Source organism: Urocitellus parryii, chromosome 9, assembly GCF_045843805.1.
Source record: "Urocitellus parryii isolate mUroPar1 chromosome 9, mUroPar1.hap1, whole genome shotgun sequence".
Lineage (NCBI taxonomy): Eukaryota > Metazoa > Chordata > Mammalia > Rodentia > Sciuridae > Urocitellus > Urocitellus parryii.
Window position 1 is genome coordinate 2,348,781 of NC_135539.1, and position 23,822 is coordinate 2,372,602.

At 53.8% G+C, this 23,822-nt stretch overlaps 1 protein-coding gene across 2 annotated transcripts in view; it reads right to left on the bottom strand.

Moving 5' to 3' along the window:
* The window catches only part of Abat (4-aminobutyrate aminotransferase), a 76,415-nt gene that overhangs the window by 17,178 nt on the left and 35,415 nt on the right, over positions 1–23,822 (bottom strand). For both annotated transcript variants that reach the window (XM_077802363.1, XM_077802364.1), the window contains exons 2-6: positions 19,196–19,307; positions 13,070–13,167; positions 11,392–11,421; positions 9,805–9,922; positions 3,930–3,979 (exon numbers count right to left, since the gene is read on the bottom strand). In XM_077802363.1, coding sequence (XP_077658489.1) covers positions 3,930–3,979; positions 9,805–9,922; positions 11,392–11,421; positions 13,070–13,167; positions 19,196–19,265 — 366 coding nt within the window. In that variant the 5' untranslated portion in view covers positions 19,266–19,307. The remainder of the gene's footprint in view (positions 1–3,929; positions 3,980–9,804; positions 9,923–11,391; positions 11,422–13,069; positions 13,168–19,195; positions 19,308–23,822) is intronic.

Below are 23,822 nucleotides of genomic sequence, written 5' to 3' on the forward strand. Positions count from 1 at the left end.
AGGGAGGCAGGATGGGCCCGGACCCAGTGGACAGTGAGTCCTGGGGAGAAGCGTCACTGCACCGTGGGGCTCACACCTGGCCGTGTGGGCAGGGCCTTATGCTTGCCTAGCTGACCCTGTCACTTGTGCTGTGCCCTGGAGGAGAGCGATGCCGAAGAGCGAGGGGCAGTGTGCGCTGAGCCAGCGGACTCACAGTCCAGCTCGGCAAGCAGCAGGTGGCGGCTGCAGGGGCTACTCTAGGGGCCCAGGAGGGGCCTGAGCCAGGGACACACAGCGGGGGGGGGGGGGCCCACCAGGAGCCAAGCCCTGCATTTCCTGGGGAAGTGGAGTCGGGACAGCCTTGGGGGTCCCCAGCTCCCCTGGCAAGCGCGGGAGGAATCTGGGAGGGCTTTAGTTTAGATGGACAGACTTATTCTAAAATACGGACGTTTAAGTACAAAAGCAGGGTTGTCCTGGGATTTGGGGACTTCCTAGGTACCTCTCTCTCTCCCGACATAATCAGTGTAATAAGCTCAATGCAAATCCAAGCAGTGACATCATTGTGTGAGGGAGGCTCAAGGACAGGGAGGCTCCAGAGATCATTGTCCTGGTGGCTTTGGGACTTGGCTTGGGTCACTAGAAATTGTGGCAGATTCATACTTCTGTTGCTTTTTCTGCTCTGTGACTATCCAAGTGGGTCTCAGATAATTCCTGGGGGAAAATAAGCTTCCCCATTGTAGAGTTAGCAAAACTGAGGACCAGAGAGGTCAAGCAACTTTTCCTAAGATGCACTGACAGAAAGGGACAGAAGAACCATGACACGGACTCAGGTTTGCTCGCTTCAGGTGCCACTCCCTGTCAGACATGCCAGGCAGCCTCACCAGGCGATATTAATAGTTCTGGGTACGAGTTGGCTTGGCACAACTGGAGACCTAGGCTTGCTTAGGGTCCTTCAGGGAATGTTTCCCCCTAGTTCTTCATAGAGCTCCTAAGAAATCTGGTGCATCATGAGAGTAGGGTGGAAGCAAATTGCCCTCACCGTCACAGGCTGCAGGGGACGAGGCTCCCAGAGGGCAACAGGCAGGCTGGCAGCTTGACTGGGTACTGCCTATCTGGGCCCAGGAAAGCTGTGGGGGTGGTGTTCTTGTTCAGCAAAGCGTGGCATTACGAGCAGAAGGTATCTGGGACATCAGGTCTCAGAATCAAATGAGGGCAGGTGTCTGCAAGTCTCACTATCAGTCAGCAGTCTTAAAGTGCAGCATGGAGAGAACGGGCTTAGGTTTAAGTGGCTCTGCAACCCCAGGCAAGTCACTTAACCTCGCTGAGCTTCTGGGTCTTCATCTGCCCAAATGGGGTCAAGGTGTTTTTAAGGAGCTATGCAGTGACATGGCATTCAGAGAATGCTCAGTCTCAAACAACTGTGCAAATGGGAAGGCCTGGCAGTCACAGGTCTGTGTCCACGGTACCTGGCCAGGGACCCTTTGCTACGTTCATCCCCTGCGCAGGGAAGTCAGATTGCAGCTGTTTTTCACTGCACTGTGACTGTGCACATACAAAGCCCAACAACCCTTGCCCAGCTTGTGGGTAACACAATGAGATGGGCCTGGTGACATAAAAAATTGTAGCAGGGACCCACATTTTAGATCCAGGGAATGTGGTGTCATTTTTGCAGTCACCTGACTTCATTACGTTGGAGTCTCAGGGCGGTGCTGCTGGGGTGCAAAAGGGCTGCTGAGCTCCTTCGCACCTGAGCTCTTGAGCTCCTGGCAGGAAACTGTCGTGAAATTCTGTAACCTGAGTGCGTCTCCACTGGAGAACTGTCAGTGGGCAGCCTCCCAGCCTGACACCTGTGTGCCCCGCGGTGTGTCGCTGTTTGGAGTGGCGGTCAGCCAGTGCTGCTTTAAGACTTGCTGGGGCTCCTCGCAGTGAGCTCCACTCAGGTGCCCTGCAGAGCAACTGCTGCAGCTGGGATAGAGGCAGTTCTCGCAGGAGACCAGCGCTGGCAGGAGCAGGACTCAGGGTCACTGCGGAGGTGCACGTGTCAAGGAGCAAGGCCCAGGGAGAGAGCAGAAGCTGGTCACCAAGGGCTCTGCCCTGGAAGCAGAGGCCTCTGGTGGCATGTGAAGGTGGGGACCCTGGGGAGGGTTCGTGTGCACACCCGAAGCTCAGCTCGCAGGGTGCTTGGCGGAAGAGAGAACAGAGGCCGGAGGGGCTGCTGGGGACAGGAGGGGCAGGAGCAGCCCTGGACGGGGGAGGGTGGAGGGGGTGGGCTGGGGAGCCTCCTGGCAGGGACAGGGCAGTCCTCCGTGAACCGGCCTCCCTGGGCCTGGACCTCATGCGATGCTGGGGAAGATCCTTCCTCTGCCGGCAGCTGACACTGAAATGTGTTTGACTTGTTTGTTGATGTGCTTCTCTGAGCACCAACTGCCGGCGCAGCTGGGGTTTGCACCACACGGGAAACAGAGCCCGCTGACCGCGAACAGCACAGCCTGCCCCGCGCCCAGCAGACACTGTCCCTGGGACCCTCCTTCCTCGGCAGCAGCCCTGGCCCTGTCCGCTAACTGGAGGCCAGGTGTCCCCAGGTCCCTCCCGCTCCCCGCCAGGCAGGGCCACCATTCCTAAGGAGGGAAGGTGCTTCTTTTTGACGGTCTTCGGTTTTGTCCTTGGAAAGGGAAGAACGTGTAAGACTCAGGTCCCGTGAGGGTTAGGCTGAGGTCCTCCCGGCCTGCCTTGGATTTATTTTGGGGACTCAAGCTGTTTGTGGAAGAGGATGTCCCTCTCTGGGGCACATGAAAACCCCAATGACACTCCGTGTTGGCAAAGGAATGGGGGACAGCATCCCTCCCACGCTGCTGGTGGGAGTGGAGATGGGAGCAACCAGCTGAGAAAACGGGCAGGATTTGCTGAAGCTCCACCCAGACACCACCCAGGCCAGCGACTCCAGGCCTGCGCGGTAGCCCGAGGACCTGGGAGGTGTGCCCGCCCGCAGGCACACCGAGAGCCCAGTCTGGAGCCCACCTCGTGCCACCAACAGCAGAGTATTCACAAGTGGGATTACAGCCAGGAGGATGGACAGTCTTGGCCACACAGGACACCCCCAAGATGAGTCGCTTAGACGTGGCTTTGAGTGGCATAAGACCACACTCCTGGCCACGGAAGCTGAGACGGTCCAGGGGTGCAGCTTTAAGCCACCTAGGTCGGGGTCATTTGTCATGGTAGTGACGGAAACAGGACATTTCCCCAACCTCAGGATGGGGAAGAACTGGAAAACAACGTGGGTGGGTTGTGTTCGTAGGCGCTCGATGGCTTTCTAGCCACCCCCAGGGCAGACGAGCCCTGCACTTCATGGGCTCTCAGCCAGGTGTGCCTGCTGCGGGCCCTGGCCACGTCTGCAGACACTTTGGGTCAGGGAGGCACTGAACACCCTCCAACACACAGTTGTCCCCATAACACAGAATGTTTGCCTCCCTAGGTTGCAGGTGCAGAGTTGAGAGCCCTGCTGTAGAAGGTGCCTGAAGACCACGTGGCTTCCCTCAGGCCCTGGGTGTCACGGGGGGGGGGGGGGGGGGGGGTGGTGTTAGGTGATTGCTCACCAAGTCATTCCCGGTGCCTCAGATGAGCTCAATAATTTTTTTTTTCTTTTTTTGGTACTGGGTGGGGATCTAAGCCAGGGGAATTTAACCACTGAGCTCCACCCCCAGCTCTTTCCATTTTTTATTTTAAGACAGGGTCTTGCTTGGGGACTTGCTAAGTTGTTGAGGCTGGCCTTAAACTTGTGATCCTCCTGTCTCAGCCTCCTGAGTCTCTGGGATTACAGGCGTGCGCCACTGCACCCGGCTCAACAAATTTTTATGGAATGACAAATGAATGAAGAGACTATTTCTAAAGACACCAGTATGGCGGATGGCCACACACAGCTGGTCTTTACTCAGCGCAACAGGGAGACATACCGCGTTTTGAGGCTGCTGGATGAGCTTCATCAGGGCGGGATGGCTGTAACCTGGGGAGACAAGGGCACCGTTAGGGATGAGCACCATTAGGGATGAGACTCCCCAGGACCCTCCCTCCCCATCCCCTACCTGGCCTTCAGCCCTGTGACCTCTTCCCATGTCAAAGGAAGACGAGAAGATTCCCAGAGCCCTGACCACTGACTCTGAATCGCTTGGCTGGGAAATCTCCCACACCTGCCCCAGGCCTGGATTCCGATGCTCATGCAGGTGTGAGACCCACTGGACCAGACAAACTTCAGAGGAAGTGAATGCAAGGTCAGGGCAAATCTCAAGACTGGGCCAGGAGAGGTGCAACAGGACAGATGGCCCCGCCATTTCCCCAGGGCCCCTGGCTGGGGTGGCGCTCAAGGTGGCGCCCTGCTAGGGACCCGCGTGAAGCAAAGGCAGTCTGTCCAGAGAGGACTGAGGATATCAACAAGGCCCAGGGTGCTCTGGGATCCAGCGAATGCTCTCCTGAGAATTTATCCTCCATATCTGGATCTTAGACGGGACCCTCTCTATCTCAGGACTTGAAAGCAACCTAACATCCATCGATAGCAGACCAGGGAAATAAACCGCCACTCATTCATGGGATGAAGGGCTTCCAGTGTGCCCAGGCTATGGCAGAAAAGCGAGAGTTACCTGTGCTGAGTCAGAATAACCTGAGGTCTCCTGCCAAGGGCAAAATAGGAGGGACACAGGTGTGCTCACGCACTTCTCGCTAGAAGAAACCAGTGAGAATGGGAAAGAAATAGGGGATGGGCTCAGGCTTGGGAAAGACACTCCCTCAAGTAAAATTTTAAAATAAAAATATTTATTTATTTAAAAGAAAAAAGTTGAGACAGGTTCTCATGAAGTTGTTAGGCCCTCTCCAAGTTGCTGAGGCTGGCCTTGAATATGTGATCCTTCTGCCTCAGCCTCCTGAGTCATAAAAACACAAAAATTTTTAAAAAAATATTTATTTCTCTTTTTTTTAGTTGTAGATGGACACAATATCTTTATTTTATTTATTTATTTTTATGTGGTGGTGAGGATTGAACCCAGGGCCTCGCACGTGCTAGGTGAGCGCTCTACTGCTGAGCCACGGCCCTAGCCCCACAGGGTTTTTTAAAGTTAGTCTAGAAGGCTTATTCCTGTGTGGCCAAGTTAGACTTGAGTAAGGCTGCTTTGCTCAGGGGCCTTTAGAATGAAGACGTCTCCGAGGTGCTGCTGCGGTTTGGCCTTCCTGGGGGAGCTGAGCTGGCGAGGACCCTCTCTTCCGGCCGCCCGCCAGTCGGTACTGAGAGCACCCATCGCACTGGAGCACCGGATGGCGGCAGGGTCTCAGGAAAAAGCACTCCACGCCTGACCTCTCTTTTTTTTTTTTTGACATGTGTTTCAAAAAATCCCAGCCGTCAACCTGATGGACGCGTCCTCATGTTTGTGTGGCTTGAAGCCTGAGAAGTGGCAACAAGACCCCTGAGACCCGTGGTGACACCCCTTCTCCCTTCTGCCTCCTACAGAGCCCCCTGACTGTGGCCATCCTGTTCCACCAGCCCCAGAATGCTTTGCGGCGATACCTGGACCCCATGGGAGGGAGTCTTGGAGGAGCCCCGCGGTTATCACACCCTGTTCTGCTACCGGGGCCACCAGGTCTTGACCGCACTCTTCCGGGGCTGGACTGTGAAGGACTGTGATGCGATGGGAGGAGGGGTAGGGGCTTAGAGCAGGTTCTGGGCAGCCCTGGGGCCTTGGGCACCACCAGGCCAGGGAGGGTGAGGAGGGCCAGCCTGTGCCCTGGTGTGAGCTCTCCACTCCCAGGTGGGCAGCTGTGCCCTGAACACGCCTTCTGCACGCTTGGCTTGCGCCATCCTGTGGCCTGGGGTGGCCCCCTTTCCCTCTTGCCTGAGGCCTAGGCGGGACCCCCTCCTAGGAAGGCCAGCTGACAGTGGCTGCCTGTGCCACTCTCCTCTTCCCACCGAGTTTGACACCTCCGTGGTCAGCACTTGTCAAATGCTGCCTGAGGACAGCATCCCAGACCAACAGGATCAAGCCCCACGTCACACGGACATTTCGACAGAAGCAGAAAAGCATTTGCCAAAACCCAATGTTTTATGATAAGACCCTCGATAAACTGGGAACACAGATATGCTTGATCTCCCTGACACAGGGTCCCTCCCAGAGCCCACAGCCCCGCGGATGGTGAGAGGCTGCCTCCCCTCCCCCGCCCAGGTTCCAGGGCAAGACTCCCTCCTGCCACTGCTGTTGGACATGGCATCAGTCAGTGCACAGGCAAAGAAAGGAAACAGAGCATTCAGACTGGAGAGGAAGAAGTAAAACTGTCTCTTTGCAGATGGATGACATGATCTTGTGCAAATAAATCCTGAGGAATCCACTAGAAACCTCAGTGCCAGTGAAGGCGCTCAGCACGGCTCGGGGAGGCAGGATTAGTGCACTTGAGTCACGTGTTTTCAAACACTTGCCATGGACGATCAAGAATGAAATGAAGAAAATATGTGCTGCCTGGCATTGCAGTCCGACTTGTCTGCCCCCCCCCCCCAGTGGCGCTTCTTGAACACTGTTGGTCGAATGAATGAAAGCAGCTAAAACACAGCTTGATCTGGCCCAATAACCTTGACAAATATTCTCAGAATCTTCAGGCTTTATGTATAAACTTCTGGAATATTAAAAAGAAATCATATAACTAATAATTCCCATTTATTGAGCACCAACTGTGTGCCAGGCTCTGTGCTAGGTACTTCATATGCATGATCCTACCGAATCCCAAAGAGAGCCCGTGAGCAAATATTGTCAGCTCAGAGATGCAGATGGAAGCAGAGAGACCCAGAGAGGGCAGCAGACGCCTGGCTCCTCGTCCAGAAGCAGGCTGTGGGCCCCGCGTTCTAGCTGGGCGGCACTATCTCCTCCTCCTCCCCTCACGTCCACCATATCCACCCTCCCTCCTTTCACGACAGCTTCTGTTAATGGAGCGTCTCCTACGTGCAGGGGGCTTTGTGCAGGGGGCTTTCTGTTCGTTACTGCTAATCCTGGCAATAATCCTGGCAGGAAGGCCGGATCTGCAGGAGGAGGGAGGCACTGAGGTCTGCGGCGTGTTCGGGTCCATACATTTTAATTGAATGCATGAATCACAGAGAGGTTCAGGGACACAGGCCAGAGCTCACAACTACCTGCGTAGGAGGAAAGACTACCCAGTGCCTCTTAGAGGAGGAGTAGACTTTGGAGAAATAATCCCTGGTCTGAAAGGATCACAATTTCTATCCCACATCCTGCTAGGGTCTGAAAGTCTGCCCCCGCTACCCCCAATTCCTCTGCCGAAATCCTAACCCAAGGTGGTGTCGGGGGGGGGGGGCTCCGGGAGGGGACTGGGGGTGGGAGAGCCTTGTGAGGGGAGCAGTGTCCCTGCAAAGGAGGCTCAAGGGACCTCATTTGTGGCCTTCCACAGTGTGGACCCAATGAGAGGTGCCGTCCAGGCATCAGGAAGTGGCCCCTGTTGTGCACCAACTCTTGAGTCCCTCTATCCCAGACGTCCACCTTCCAAACCCTCAGAGATAACTTTTGGCCTTGTCCTGCCACGGGTCTATGGCATTTTATCACGGCAGCCCCAATGGGCCAACGCACAGGCCTTGTACCTATTTTCTTGAAATCAATTCACTTTTTAGCTGAAATGCATTTGCTTTGAAAGGAGGCCTCCCGTCACCCAGTTGCAGGCGGAATGCAGTGGGAACAATCTGTCCCCGCCGGGCTCTGGGTCTAGGGCCTGTGGTCCTCCCTAACAGAGATGGGCAGGTGTTGAAGACCTGGCATCACCCTGGGGACACCTTCTCCTCGACAGAATGCAGAAGGCCAGAGAGACTTGAAGAGCATCGTGGTCTCCCTCTGCTGGCCGCGGAGATGGGCTGGCACGTGAAGCAGGGACAAGGGGACAGTCAACACCCTCCAGCCTCCTCCCTTCCCCACACGGAGGCTCACGGGGTCTGAGGCTGGATAGCACACGCACTCAAGGACGGAACACTCTCTGGGTTTTTCCAAATGTTTTGGCCAGAGGTGGTTAAGCTCCGACTCCTCTCCCCGCCGTGGGGTGTTGAGGGCTTTCTGCCTCAGTGGATAAGCTTGCTCCAGGTAAACCTCATCAAGCCCAGAAGCTGCTTGTCTGATTGACTCCTGCAGGAGGAAGAGCAGCAGAGCTGGCCTTGGTTAGGGGTGTCCCACCCTGGGCCTCTAGCCACAGGGTGGCTGGGAGGTGGCTCCCAGCTGGCTAGGAGGTGGAGTTGTCAGGTCCTGTCCCGCCTCAGCCCTGGACTCTCTGTAAGGTACTGGACAGACCCTGTGTCCCCCTGAAACCTGGCAATGATGTAAGGTAGAAATGATGTTCAGAAACCCTGTTATAGGACGCTGTAGTCATTTAATGAGACAGCATGGGGTGCCTTAGCGATACACCCGGCAGACAGTGAACTCTCAATTAGTATTAGCTTGGAAAAAATCATCTCAAAGACCACAGGCCAGGGAGGGAAGATGGCTAGAGGGGACCACACAGGACCCTCGTCTTTCCAGGAAAGCTGCAGACCTGATCCTGTGCCTTGCACATACTGATGGCTAGGGTTTCAACCTGAGGGAGCGCTGGCGATGGGTCCCAGGGTCATGGTTAATAAATGAGTCAGGATTCGAACCCAGGATGAGTCCAGAGCCTGTCTCTTGCACCCCACACAAACAGGAGATGCGGTTTGGTGGGTCTTGGAATCTGAAATGTTTTCAAAGGCTGAGGCACCTTGAATGACAGATGTTCCCAAATCATGAGTCACCTGTCTACTGTCTGATCACATCTTCATGGGAAATAGACAGGTTTGAGGAAACAGGCTGGGGACGAGAAGGAGGTGGACACCCAAGGCTGGGTCTCAGGGGAGGAGGGGGAAAGGGCCGAGGAGCGCAGTACCTCCCCACCCCTCCTGCTGCAGACAAGCCAGCTTCCTCTGCAAAGGGACAGGCTTCATCAGACACAGTCCATGGGCCACTGAGCACCGCCGGGATCCATCAACCAAAGGAACATTACCCATCCAGGCTGCAGATAGCCGCCACTGCGTTGGCAAATTAGCCCTGTCTCCCCATGGCCGTGCTGTGCAGGCTGGGAGGGGAGTCTGGAGGCAGGTGTTGTGGGCATCCCACAGAGATCCTCCCCTCCCAGCTGCTGTGTGTGCTGGCTGACAATGGCTCCAGCTGCCCCCTCCCCTGGAAGACTGCCCTGGCTCCATGGCAGCCGCTTTGCAAGGAGATTGCCCTTGTCCTCCCCCGGGCAGCTGATGGGCAACCGATTGGCACAGGGTGCAGAAAGGCAGCCCTCTGGCTCCCGTCTGGGGTTCAATTGCTCAGAGTCCCCTGGAGTCAGGCTCTAGGAGAGAGCCCTCATTTTTAGCTTCCCCCTGCCCTACACTGTCCCCTTCCTCTCCTTTCCCCTGAAGGCTGTCCCTTAGCAGATGACCGGAACACCACTCCTGCGTCTGGCTATTCCGCCAGGAATCCCAGACCAAGACATGGGCCTGTGCACACCGGCCACAAACACAGACTTGGTTCACCGCCTAGCTGGGGTTCCTTTCCAAGCTGCCACCTCCAAGCTTTCTTTTCCTATCTGCAAAGTGGGGATGTTAATCCATACCTTTGGGGGTGTGGGGAGGGGTGGATGAGGAACGACGTGCCCGTAACATGCCCTCCGCCCACTACTCCCTCCTGGCTTTGAGGGATGGGCCTGCTGGGAGGAGCATCTAAAGCGGAGGGCTGAGGGCAAAGGAGGGAGGAAGGGAGGGAGAGAGGAAGGACGTCAGAGGACCGATTCTCCAGCTCTTACCTATGGGGACAGAGGAGATCTGGGAATAAAGATCCAACATGCGGTTGCCGTCCACGTCCACCAGGTAGTTACCTCGGCTCTCTTCGTAGTTGCAGAAAAAATGCACAGCCTCTGCATTCTGGGGGAAAGAAGAAACTCACTCAGGCTCACGGCGGCCCCCGAGGGCTCAGTCTTCAGGAACAAGCCCGAATCGGTAAAGTCAACTATGTTCTGCCATCCTGAGGACATGCAAGGTGCTTCTGGGTGCTTCTAAGGCTGCATTTCTTGCTCTGGGAGTAACTACATGGGTGGCTTGCTTTAATAGTCTTTTAAAGTTGTGACTTTTGTATTTTGTGAATTTTTCTATATATGTTTCAGATATCACAACGAAAAAGGCTGAAATATAAATCTAACACAGAATTCCAAGAAGTTAGGATATATGTAGTAAACCTTACAGCAGCCACTAAGAAAACTAGAAATAAATAGTGAACATTAAAGAAATAAAAAGGTTATGGAGGAAAATATTCATTTGATGCATACCCCCGCTCTAAAGCAAAACCAACCCAACAAAAACCAGTAAAATAAAGATGGAGGAACAACAACAACAACAACAAAATACACCAGACACATGGAGAACAAAAAGTGAAATGGGAAACGTAAATACAATTATGTGTGAATAGATTAAACTGTGAATAGATTAATTGTGAATAGATTAAAAACAGTCCAACCAGAGGTCAGAGATCACCAGACTGGGTGTAAAGAAGCAACTGGCATGCTATTTAGAGGGACATACTTTAGATTCCAGACTATAAATAGGTTGAAAGAGAAAGGATGGAAAAGATATATGATGCACACAGTAACCATAAGAAAGCCTGATGGGCTTATGTTGGAACCAGACAAAACAGACTAGAAAACAACAAGAAAAAAGTTACTACAGAAAGACATTTTATAATGATAAAGGAATAATCCACTAGGAAGATACAACAATTATAAACATATTTGCACCAAACAACAGAGCCCCCAAACACATGAAGAAAAAATGGACAGAGTTGAAGGGAAACAGTTCCCCTTTAAAAAGTTGTGGACTTCAATACCTAGCATCCAATAAGGCTAGGACAGCTAGGCAGAAAATGAGCAAGGAAACAGGAGACTTGAGCAACACTCTAAAAAAGCAGCTGTCCAACAAACATCAGCAGGACACTGCACCCGGCAGCCCAGCAGATGGCACCTCCCCCCCAGGCTGGCAGGGAGACTTCTCCAGGGCACACCACATGCAGGGACACTTCTCCAGGGCACACCACATGCAGGGACACTTCTCCAGGGCACACCATGGCAGCTCATCCAAGACGTTCAACACATTTAAAAGGGTTGATCTTGCACAGAATGTTTCCCAACCACAAAGGAATGGAATGAATAACAAAAAATTGGGAAATTCACAAAAATGTAGAAATTAAGCAGGATGTAAATAATCAATGGGTCAAAGAGGAAATCACAAGCGCAATTAGAAAACAGGTTTAGAACAGAGTTGAGTCCAGCACAGAGTAAGCTACGCCCCTTGGCTGAGAGGTGGTGGAGAAGAAGCAAGCCGCGTTACCTGGCCCCACTCACCTGAATGACGTTTAGCTGCTCCATCAACTTCTGCAGGGGAGAAGGACAAGGGCGTCAGGCAAACACACTCTTGCCAGAACAGCTTGGAAATCTGTCCTGCTTTCCCCTCTCTTGCCAGTACCATGGTAGTTTATTAGTCATCAATATTATAAATAATTTAAAATTACTTAATATAATTAGTTGGCAGGAAACCATTCCATTACCCAGTTAAATTACAACAGGTGAGATTTAGATACCTGGAATATAAAAGAAACTAAATATCTAACAAAAAAATTTAAGCTGAAGGAAAGTATTTATCTAGTGTCCACCAAAACATGGATTCCTTTTTTATGAAAAGAAGAAGAAGAGGGAGAAGAAGGAGGAGAAGAAGAAGGAGGAGGAGGAGGAGGAGGAGGAGGAGGAGGAGGAGGAGGAGGAGGAGGAGGAGGAGGAGGAGGAGGAGGAGAAGAAGAAGAAGAAGAAGAAGAAGAAGAAGAAGAAGAAGAAGAAGAAGAAGAAGAAGAAGCCGCCCCTGCTACTGGCGCCTTTCACACTTCATTAGGAATAGAAAATAAAATCAACTAAAATATTATTTTGCCTATCAAATAACCATTTATAATTATAATACAAACATTCCAAAAACTCTACGTAGAAACTGGGAATTAGAAATCGTTGTCATCGCTGAGATGACAAACATCTCAGTTCCAAAAGTAATTCAACATAAAACAAACTTCAGCAATTAATGTTTTAAAATTATAATTTCCATGCAAAAATATAAAATAATATTACTGACAAGAATATGAGAAATCATTCTAGTGCTTTGCTATTATGAAGTTAGGATCCATCTCCCGATAGAAATATGTATGATGAAGTCTCTCCTTTTGTTAGCAAGACTCTCTCCCAAATAACAAATCATTTGTACTCATACAGAGATTTCTGAATCCATAAAGGAGTTACAATGACAATAGGTATATAGACACTCCAAGAAAAATGACTGGAGAAAATCTGCAAAATCTACAAAGAAAAGGTAAATTTGCATCACAAAGGGTTATGCCATTGTTCTGTGCCTCCTTCCTTATCCTTCAAGTTGAAGTTGAAGTTCAAGTTCAAGGCTCTGAACATCTAGGCCCCATGTCTATATATTGCCGCATTCTTCCACTGTTGTTGATGTCCTGTCCAGCCTTTGACTCTAGACCCAGAGCACAGAGTCACAGGCTGGCGAGGACATCAGGTGGAAGTACCCGTGAGCCTGAGTGGAGCCCAGGCCTCAGCAGACTGAGCACAGGGGACCAAGCCCAGTCCAGTCTGCTGGAGGGTGGGACACATGCCGTACAGCCATGCCCCTGCAGTGACCCCAGGTGAGACTACCCTGCATCAGCCCACGACCAGCTGTCCCCTGCCTGGAGGGGAGTCAGCAGAGCCAACTGCCCAGCCCCCACACAGCCCCAAACACAGGAGCCTGCTGTGTGCTGCCTGCTGTGTGCTCCTGGGCTCCTGCAGGTCTGCGGGCAGCATTATTGTGGCAGCAGATAAGCACCGTCTCTTGGAGCCTTCCTTGCCTGCAGTGTGGATTGGCCTAGTTTATTTTCATAGGAGCTGTCAGAAGGCAGCCAGCGAAGGCCCCTGAGCTCCTCTGTGTTCTTGCCTCCTGGGTCCCCTCCCTCTACCCCCACAAACCACTCAGATGTGCTGGACTCACCCGAGACCTGGGGCCTGGGACCTCTGTCTTCATCAGGGGCCCGTCATAATCAAAGTCAACGTCCACTTTGGCTGCAGCTTGACTGATGTATCTGGATCCTGCAGCAAACAAAGAAGAGACCCCTGGTGATGAGGGTCTGCCCCAGCAGATGCCCAAGGTCCCAACCAGACCTCAGCCTCAACCTGGCCAGCTGCCCCACAACGCTCAGTCAGGACAGAGCTGGGCCCTGCAAGAGCACTCAGATGTCACAAATGGGAAAAGTCAGTGTCATTGAAATTACGCCCAAACAGGCAGCTCCTGCCCTAGTGCAGTGAGGGTCAGTGGACACCAGAGTCCTGTCCCTTAAGGACACGTCCTCTAAAAGTATTCATAGAGTATTGTCTATGGCCACAATAAAGGAGCAACAACCTAAGCGTGCACGGCTGGAGGGCAGCTAAGTACAGTCAACATAGCCAACCACAGCATGCAATATTTATGCCCCTATTGTTTGAGGTAGAAATTTTGAATACAAATGGACTCAGGAAGATGCCCAATAGTATTGGCACATGAAAGATCAATTATAAAAATTACCTAGATTTTGTAAAAGTTTAGTCACCATTTAATCCGCCTCAGCTCTATTTGGGTTGGGTAACTCTTTGCTATCCCATTTGGCACTATGGGTGCTCAGGGGCACCCTTGGCCACTGATCACTGCATGCAGGTGTCTCTGTCCCCAGCTGTGTCCCCAGCTGTGACAATCAAAACGACCCAGAAGGGAACCTGGGTGTAGTGGCTGCACCTGGAGTCCCAGCTAGTCAGGAGGCTGAGGCAGGAGGGCCACTTGAGCCTGGGAGTTCAAGACCAGCCTGGGCAACTAGTGAGACCCCCGTCTCAAAAAAGAAGAAAAGAAAAAAGGAAAGAAATCCACCAGGAGAGAATAATTAAGTTTCTAAATCAAGGTGGCCCCCAGGTAACAGATGTTTTCTGTTTTAAAAAAAGTCTTTGTCACAAGTCATTTGTCTGGAACCATTTCACATTTTTCACGGACTGTAAACTCTCAGAGGGTGTTACGTTCCCGGGTGAGTCACTGAGGTGCTTTGGCTCAGTGTGTGGCTGAAACACAGGGGGTGGCCTCAAGCCCGCCCTGCTCATCCCTGAGTGAAAGGCAACTGGGCTGGACCCGGATAAGGGTGGAAGGACTTGGAGTGGCCCTCGGATTCCGTCTCTCTCTTCACCTGCCTTCCTGGTATGTGCCTGCTAGTTGAGAAAGCCTAGTTCCTCTTCCTGGGGTGGCCTTTGTCACCATAATCATACCAGACGAGGGGATCAGCAGACACTTTAGACAAATCACCCGGGTGATGACATTTCTCCCATGAGCGTGCACATACATGTAATAGCTCTATCTCTTGGTCTCCGCTACCCAGAAGAGGAGACCAAGGTTCAGAGAGGTTATAGGAAAATGTCAGGGGCTTGGATGGAGCTCAGTGGAGCAGAGCTTGCCCAGGTTTGGTCTCCAGCACTGAAAAGGGGGGGGAAAACCGCCAGGATTTCATGCACACACACACACACACTCACACAGATGGCGTGTCAAACCACACAGCGCCGCGATTTTTAGGAAACATTTAAATTCATTCTTCATTTTCTATGATTGCTTTGGATATCAAAGTTTCTGAATTAATTCCACAATATAATGCAGCCTTTTGAACATAAAGTCTAGTTAAAAAAACAGCACTGCACTGATTTAAGCATGAAGAAAACAGCCTTTGTTTTCTTCTGTTTGATCTTAAAAAACAAAATTCCTGAAGAGTCTATTCTGCTAGAAGAGGGTTAAAGGTCGTGGGGTGCACGGATGACCTTGTTACATTAACTGTGCCTCCTCCCTGGTGGAACTCGGGGTTGCCAACGTGACCCCGTAAAGCAGAGAGGGGTATTTTGGGGAAGACAGTCCTCCACCAGCGTTGAGCTGTTTCCTTTCTAACCAAGGGGACAGGTGAAGCCTTCACAGTGAACTACTGACCCCACGAGGACACAGAGTCCTTTATGCTCCCCAGGAATTGTCTTGGTGTCAGGTTGTAGCTCAGGCTTCTTGGGGCCCAGGGTGGGAATGTGGGCCAGAGGGTGAGGCAGGGTGCACCAGAGCTGCCCTGGGTGGGTCCCGGAAGAAGGGCCGGGGTGGGAGCTGCAGACAGGGGGACCCGAGGCAGACAAGCAGGAAGCAGGGGAGCTGGGCAGAGCGGCCAGGACCAGCCAACGGGGCTCTGGGCTGCGGGAGGCTGGGGCCCGGTGGGTGCAGCACGTTATGAATCATGGCGTCAGCTTCTGCCTCGGGCCGAGTCTTTGTGCGCAGAGGAAGGAGGAGGGCAGGGGCCTGCCCTGCAGAGACCCTGAAAGTCAGAGCCTGATAATTTGTTGGCAACTGTGCAATCGGAGAAGGGGGGAAATGGACAGAGTCAGCCCTACTGTGTGCTAGGCAGGCCCCACCCAGGCTACCTCCTGGGTGGGAGAATCCACAACTCCCTTGGGATGAGGACCAGAGCGATTAAGTGACTTCTCAAAGTCACCCAGCAGAGCCAGGTGGGGACCCCCAAATTGACAACCCCGGTATTTCTGCCCTTCCTTCTGTGTTTCATTTTGGCTTTTGATATGGAAAATGACCAAATGACACTATAATGAATGTTCTATACTAATGACAAAATGCCACACCCCATAAGAGAACAGAACAAAGTTTGGAGCTCAGGGAGACCTTCCCTTGAACTCTATCGAGTCACACAGGCAGATGTCCTGTGTGTATTATCCCACGGGGCGAATGTCCCAGGAATCTTCCTAAGTGGGTGACGTGGACTATCCCACTCCACCCTGTTCTCATGTCCTAGAAGGAGACACCAAGGCTCACAGAAGCTGACTAATTTGCTAAAATTTAGCTGGCAAGTGGCTGAGCTGGAGGTGAGTCTGCTGCCCTCTTTCTTGGATACTGTGGAGGTAATGGATATTTTTTTGCCTCTTTCCTTTCTTTGACCTTTGAAGTGAAACATCTACCCAAAACAACCTACTTCTCCTAGGGGGAAATTATTTCAGAAGCACAGAGAAGCGACGAGAAGCAAATCTGCAGTGACATGGAATGCTCTGGCTTCATTCATAAGAAAGAGCACAGCGGGAAGGCAGAGGGTGCTGTTGAGACAGGAGACGGACACAGGTCAGCCCTCTGGGTCAGACAGTGAGGGTCATGGCCCTCCGTGGCCACACCAACCCAGAGTCGATTCTTGACTCCCACCCATAAAGCAGCACTGAGCATTTTCAATGTCCTCTCAATTTTATAACTGAGAGAATGTCACTTTACCGAAAGGCAAAGATCCTACAGGCGAGTCCGGCCGAACCCAAGGTCAAGTCCAGCTGGAGCTGTTGGCTCTGCTTTTCTTTTTAAAAGCATCTTCTATGCCCCTTATATGCTCACATGAGCTCGTTGAGGATACGATACTGTGAATTTTCTACCCAGACCTGACCCCTGAGGGAGGCCTAGTCTCCCCATCTCTGTACACTATTTATCAATATAAGGTCACAATTAAAAATTTTTTTTTTCCACAAAATGATGGTATTGGGGACAGTCCCTCCAGCCACTAACCACCATCCTGTTCCTGGCTTCACGGTGCCCCGTGGGTAAAGAGGCCACAGAGAAGCCTCCCACACCGTGAGGCCAGACAGCCTGTGGGTCCCACCCGGCGCCTCCCTTGCTCTGCGCAGGCGGCCGCCAGCTCTGGAGCTGCGCTAGACGTCTGGGCATCCAGGGCGGAGGGTAGCCTCCTGCCGGCAGCCCCCAGGGACTGAACCCAGGCCCTCGACTGTGAGCACGGGTCACCTCAGGCTGCTAAACATCGGCCATCGTCACGTGCACACAGGGCCTGGCACCCGACTGGCTCCCCCAAAGCCTGGCTCAGCCACTTGCTGTCCCAGGGCAAGTCACCGACTGTCCGCGTTCAGGTCCTTCTGCCGTGGGGGCTGCGACGGGGGCTGGAGGGTGGAAACTCAGCAGGAGTCCTGTGGGGTTTCCCTCAGAGCCCTCGTCCCCCTGTCGCCTGCCCGAGGTGCCCGAGGCACGCGGTCGGCCCTTTCCCAGGACTGTTTACAGAGAACACCTCTGCGCCGCCCACTAGGTAGGCCAAGTTGAAGGCCAAAAGGAAAGGCCAGTGTCTTGCTGTGTGGCTTTCTGAATCTGGCACCGTGCGCTCAGAAAGATGTGACTCCCCCAGGACACCCACCGGTAGAGCGGGGACTTGGCCATTTCCTCTCCGTGCTTGGGGCCTCGTCTCTGTGCTGCAAAGTGGGTGTTGGGCACCCCCCACCCCACGCAGACACACAGGAAGTGCTTTCCCGGGAGCCGTTTCCTCCGAGGCCAGGCACCTGTGAGACAGGCAGCATCTCTGTGCCAGGAGAAAACAGGCTGGGGCTGGACTCCAGGTCAGGCCCGCCCGGAACTGGGGCTCCTGTGAGTCTTAACCCAGGACCCTTTCCACGTGCCCCTTTGGGAGGGCTCAGATGTCCTTGAGCATGACCTTGAGAGATGGTGCCACGTTGTCCTAGGCTGGAGCCCCAGAGGAGCCCCAGAGGGGGTGCCCTCTGCAGCTGGCACGGCACGAGGCCTGCGGTCTATGCCCGCGGCTCTCCCACTGGGACACACCGTGCCTGGCCCGCCTGTTCGGGGTTGGGATTATTTTAACATACTTACGGGTCAACATTAATATGTTTCTTTTGTAAGTACATAAGACAAAACTGCCTCAGAGCCTGCTAACGACTCCTCAGAACCATCAGGCTCGAGGGAATCAGGAAAGACAGGAACATGGCAGAGCAGCGGGGCCAGACCCGGGGCTGGTGTGAACACAGGTTGTCCTCCTCGTGAAGGCACAGGTACCGGGAGCTCCGACCCAGGGATGCTATTGGGAGGCCGTGAACCTCTAAGAGTTGGGGCCGGGGGAGGTTCTAGGTCTCTGGGGTGCTTCCCAGGAGGAGTTGAGGCAGCTCTCTCGAGGGCTGTCAGAAAAGGAGCAAGCTGGCCCCGTCCAGCTCTTTCTGCTGGCTGGTGCACTCTGCCACCGTCACCCGCGGTCCTCCATTCGCCATCCCCTACAGGGCCTTTGCTAGACTAGAGTCTGCACCATGCCATTTGGACATTCAATCTCCAAAACTGTGAGCTAAAGAAACCTCTGCACTTCATAAGTAGCCCCCATCAGATTTTTCATCATAGGAACAAAAAGCTGATCCCGATACCTGACAACTAAGGCAATGTGGGAAACGAGGTTGACCCTGGGACAGAGAAAGGCATTAAAGAAACACTGGTGAAATCTGAGCAGGAGTCTGGAGTCTGGTTAGTGCTCATGTACCAGCGAAGTCAAGCCCTTGTCCTGGAGCATAGGAGCAGAGGTCCTGGCAGGAGAGGGCAGGCCCAGCAGCCAGAGCCAACGCAAGCCAGGTTGTGCACACCTGTCCCATGGGGCAGGTGCAGACTCCTGCTTCAGACCTCCCTCAGCCCCCACACCCTAAGCATCCAAGATCCACTGACTTCAACCTCTCAGGGGCAGGAAAACCGAAGTGGGGCAGACCAAAATGGAAATTAACATGAATTCTAACCAGTAACGTTGATACTTTCCAATCCTGACTAGCAGACATTCCAACCAAAACGGTCTCAGGTGACTCACTGCAGTGATGCAAAGCTGATGAATGTACTAACTACTGCCCATCAGGCCTGGCCCGGCTGGCGTTAAACACGCTCAGAACACTACCATCAGCCTGCAGGGGTGCCAAGGCCCCCCACGTGAAGCCTGTTTATAACCAAGTGTCGACTCTCCCGTGATCCACGGACTCCTGTACTGAAGGTGAGCAAGGGGGTGGCTGTCTGGGCGCTCACCCAGGATGCGCACGGCACAGAGCACACGCGACCTGGAGAACCTGCACCGGGCTGAAGTCAAGGGCCATGTGACAGGGATGCTACAGCCACAGGCCATTGATGGCTGCCACTGCCACCCAGCTTCACTAGAGCCTGTCACACTGCAGAGCACTCAACGGGGAAGAGAGCAAAGTTCAAACCCTGGTCCTTTACCCACAGTGTCTCCCCGCCCCAGGACCAGGTCTTGCCAACCTGCCCCCCACCCGGGCTTACCTGGCACTAGCAAGCGGTGCTTGTGCTGGGAGCTGCAGACCAGCCGCCGCGTGAACAGCATGAAGGCCATGACCCCTCCTTCCAGAACAGGGACCCCTCACTGGCTGCTGCCCTGAAAGAGACCACAAACCCAGATTGAGGCCCACAAAGAATTCATGCTGCGGGCTGCGGGTCCCTCCACCCCACCCCAGCTGTGGAGAAGGTTCCGACCACCAGCCCTTTGCTATTAAATATCCACCTTAGTCCAAGCCAGTGCTGTGCTGCCGAGACACTCTAACTCAGCGCCTCTTCATCTGAGCTGTGCTACACTCCGTACCCACATGTAGGGGTGACTGCCCATTTTCTGGATGGGAAAAGAAAGCAAGTGGACAGAGCTGGCTGGAGAGCCCCTGTGGGTGAGGACGGGCCTGTGCTCTGCCAGATGGCCAGACTCAGAGCAGACATCCAGGCATGACAGGGTGAGGGGCGGAGAGTTCCCACTGCCCTGTTCCCAGGTGATACTGGGCACCCAGTGAGCATCTGGTGGCCCATTTTGGAGGCCGAACAGCCCCAGCGTGACTAACTGTCCCAGTTGGCTTGGAACCGAGAGGTTCAGGATGTGAAGCTTTCCATTTGGATACCAGGACTGTCCTGGGCAAATTGGGATGGTCACCCCATCCCAGGTATCTCAAGGCCAAGGTCAAGTTGACCTTGGATGCAAGGGACAGTGTCTCTTCCACTGCAGGCCAGTAAAGCCAGCAGGGAGCTCAAGATAGTCCTCAGCAACAGTGTCCCCTCTGCAGGCGGAGGTCCGGCCCCAGAACCAGCTGCGCTGCGCCCTGGAGACGCTGGCTCCTTCCTCCAGGGTGAAAGTGGACCCAGCCTGAGGCCTGTGGGTGAGGCGCTCTGCAAGGCACTGCCCACCCTCATCTGCCCCACCCTCCGGCACAGCGGCATCTCCGGGGCAGGAAAGGAACCGTCAGAGGGCGATGGAGTGGGCCTCGGTCACAGAGCTGCCCGGGCTGCCGACCCCAAGGCCCTCGATCTTGCTCCTCTATCAGTTAAGTGACCCTAGCTGCAGCAGCTACGGGGCTGCAGGAGTAGAACTGCTGTCGTGCAGCGAGTACATTTTCTTTCTTTTCACCAGAGAAAATTTTGGCAGGGAAAAGGTAGGCTAGGAAAGTGTGGCCATGAGCTGACCGAGGAATCACTCCCCTCTTGTCGATTTAATGGATTCTTAAAAATCTCTTCTGCTACATGCAGCTCAACGCCAGCCTGGCAATTTAGCAGCGTACACAGAAGGCGCACTTGCCGTCTCTCACCTCCAGCCCTTTGTCTCAAATGCCATGACTGAGGCTCCCCACAGTTCCCTTTCTATGAAGTACATCTGGGGAGAATCTGAGCGTTAACATTTGAATATTCTGCACAAGCGAGAGCCACATCCGCACAGCACACTTGCAACTGCAGAATGTCATACTGGAAAACTTATCTTGGTGACATGTGACATTTTGGTGGCCTAAGGTTGAAACTGACCTTATAACAAAACGTGATCTCCATCAGACATTAATTCTTAACACAAAGTATTTCAAATCATAAGAAAGGAGGCTGTCGTCCACTCATTCTGTCGCCCACTAATTCACTCATCAGTTAATTAGGCCCCTGTTAGAGGCAAGGCCCTGTCATTTAGGTGCGGAGAAAGGAGGTTGGGAAACACTGCTCTCCTTCTGAAGCTCATCACTGAGTGGCCGGGGACTACAGTGGGGGCGGGGGAAGTGGGAGAATTTAATGTACTAGGCTGCTTTCTCCAGCCTGTCCTTAAATTCTTAAAATAACCTGGCAAGACACAGACATAAGAATCTTGCAGTTCTCTGTCAACGTGAGAGACAGAGAGGAATCCCCACTCTGGGCCCTGTGGACAGGGTGCTGAGGCAAGGTGGAGAGCATCCCTCTGGCCAGGGGTAGGACGCCAGGGAGGTGTCCCTGAGCTGTTCCATGGACATTCCAGGGGTCGTAGGAGCAAACGCTCAGAGGTGCGAGGGTTCGGTGCAGAGAGGCGGGGGGATGTGAAGTCATGGGGGCAGAGGGAAGCTGGGGACAGGACTGGCGGGAATCCATCCCCAGGAACAGAGCCAGTCCCACCTGTCAGGGGGCCCCAGGAGGCCCTCTCCAGGGGAGGAGGGTCCCAGATGTTCTCGTCTTATCCAGAGGGTCTGTGCTCAGCCAGCTGCTGGGTGGGGCAGGGGATATGCACTTGGCATGTCCACGAGATGCGGGGGTCACATGAGCTTAGGAGGTGGGTTGCTGGAGGGGTGGGCTGGAATGGTGGGAGCTGGTGGGAGGGAAGAAGCCTGATGATGGTGAGGAACCACACCCAGTGAGAGAATCCAGATGTTCAGGGCACACGTGGCCTGATTCCATTTACACGCAACTCCCAGAACGGTTTACAGGCCGCCAGAGGCTGGGGAGGGCAGATAGGGCAGGGCTGCTGGATCCGTGGGGAGCCGACTGGGGTGATGGAACATTCCGGAACTAGATAGAGATGATGGCTGGATGACATTGTGTCACCAAATTATCCATTTAAAGTGGTTTAATAGTTAAACTTGTTATATTTATCTCAACAAAAAATAAAAAGATGTGTGGAGCTGGCCCTCGGCTTTTGTAGGAGAGGAGAGCCAGCCGTGAGTGGGGCCTGGGGTAAGGACATTCCCTGATCACGAAGGTGGGAGCCCTTGTCTGTCCCAGAGACCACAGACCCTGCCTCTTCTGGTCTCGGTTTCCTCAGGTGTGAACGTGTGTGTTGGGCCACACTCTGACCCTGAGAACCATCTGGAAGCATGTGGAGGACTCCCAGGACATTGCTCCCGACCCTGCTCCTGTCCAGAGTGGCCTTAGCGTCTCCCCGTCCCTCCCACCAGGCCCTCTGCCATCTGATGACCTGGGATCTGCACATCTGGAAAGTGGGGAGGGGGGCCAGGAAGAGCCCAGTCTTAGGGGGTTGCTTTCAGGCCCCTGGCTCACCTCGAAGCTGTGACTACGAGGTGACCGAGAAACCCCCAGATCTGAAAGGAAAGCAGGCTGGCTGCCCACTGTCCCCACCTGTGAAACCTCCCATCTCCCCGCGTCCCCAGGCCTGTTCTTAACACAACTTGTGATCACTGAGAGTTTTTCTTAAAATCAACTTGTTTTCTAAACAGTTTTAATTGAGGTTCTTTTCTGATCCTGCTCTCCTCCCCCCCACTTTGATCTGCTGCCACAAAGGTGACGGGAAAGAACAGAAACAGCAGGGACTCCCCAGGTTCCCAGGCCCTGAGCATGCGAGGCAAGCCTCTGCCACCAGCAGGTGTGAGGTGTCACAGACAGCCTGGCGCCCAGTGGGGGCTTTTTCCTCTAAGTGATCAGATCTGAAAGAGAACCTTAAGTCCATCCACACAGTAAGCAGAATGGAATGGCCAGGGTCCAGGGCAAGCGAGGGTGGTTTTGGTTTTGGCCGTGCACTGGATCTGCAGTAAGTTCTGTTTGTTCTGTGTCTCCAGCCAGACAAGTGGAAAACCCTGCTCTGGGCAGATAGTGGACTCCTCAGTCCCACCCACTTCTCCCCATCCCCCGCCTTTAATTAAAATGCTAATGAGTTCTCCCCGCTTCCTCTTATCTGCCTAGTGCATAGGGAGCTGGGGTGGGTGGGATGGGGAGGAGGCGGAGTTCAATGTCTAAATCAAAGAGATGAGAGGCAGGCGGGTGAAAGGGGAGAGGTCCACCCATTTTGCCTGGGAGAGCGATCAGCAGTAGAAGGATGCCTGCTGCCCTTTACTCTCACCCACCACAGGGGCCGCTCCTCGCAGTCATTTCGGGCATTTGCAGAATTTGCCTGGAATGACCGCTCAGAAGTTTACTGGGCCACGCCTGACCGTCACGTGGAGCTAGGCAGGGACTCCCACAGCACCCCAGCTTGAGTCTCGCAGGCGTGAGCCCTGCCCTGGGAGGTTCTGGAGGGGAGAAGAACCGGGGACCCCTGGGCCCTCACATCCCCACAGGCCTGTGTGACCCCAAGGCCCTGGAAGGGGTGGGTCTGGCCTTGAGAAGTCAAACAACTCAGGAAGCCGGGATGGCCCCTGGGGGACACACCGGGAGGGGCACTGGACACGAAGCGGCCTCTCTTCCTCCGCTTCCACCTGTCATCTTTCAAATGTTCGCATCCTTCAGAAGAAGCACACCCCAGAGCAGCCTCTGTGGGCTCTGCATTACCAGCTGTGTGCCGTCAGGCAGGTGAAGTCACCTCTGTGCCTCAGTCTCCTCGTCTGTAAAATGGGGATAATCACCATGAGCCCACTTCCTGAGCTAGCAGAGGGTGGACGAGACCTGGGCCTTAGTCGGTGCTGTGTCCCCAGCCCCGAAGCAGTGCTGGACGCCTGACAGATGTGCTATGCCCAGGGTGTCCTGCTCCTGTGCGGCTTCCCAGGCCTGTGAAGGGAAGTTCTGCATGCATCGCTGGCTGGAAGTGAGCCCCTGGGCCTCTCTGGGGCCTCCGAGTGCTCCCTCTCACGGCCCTACGTCGGCTTGAGACCCAGCACTGGCAGGCTCTCAGGACATTCCTTTCCAACTGTCAGCTTTCCTGCAGACTCCAGGGGACACAAAGACACATTTGGCCAAG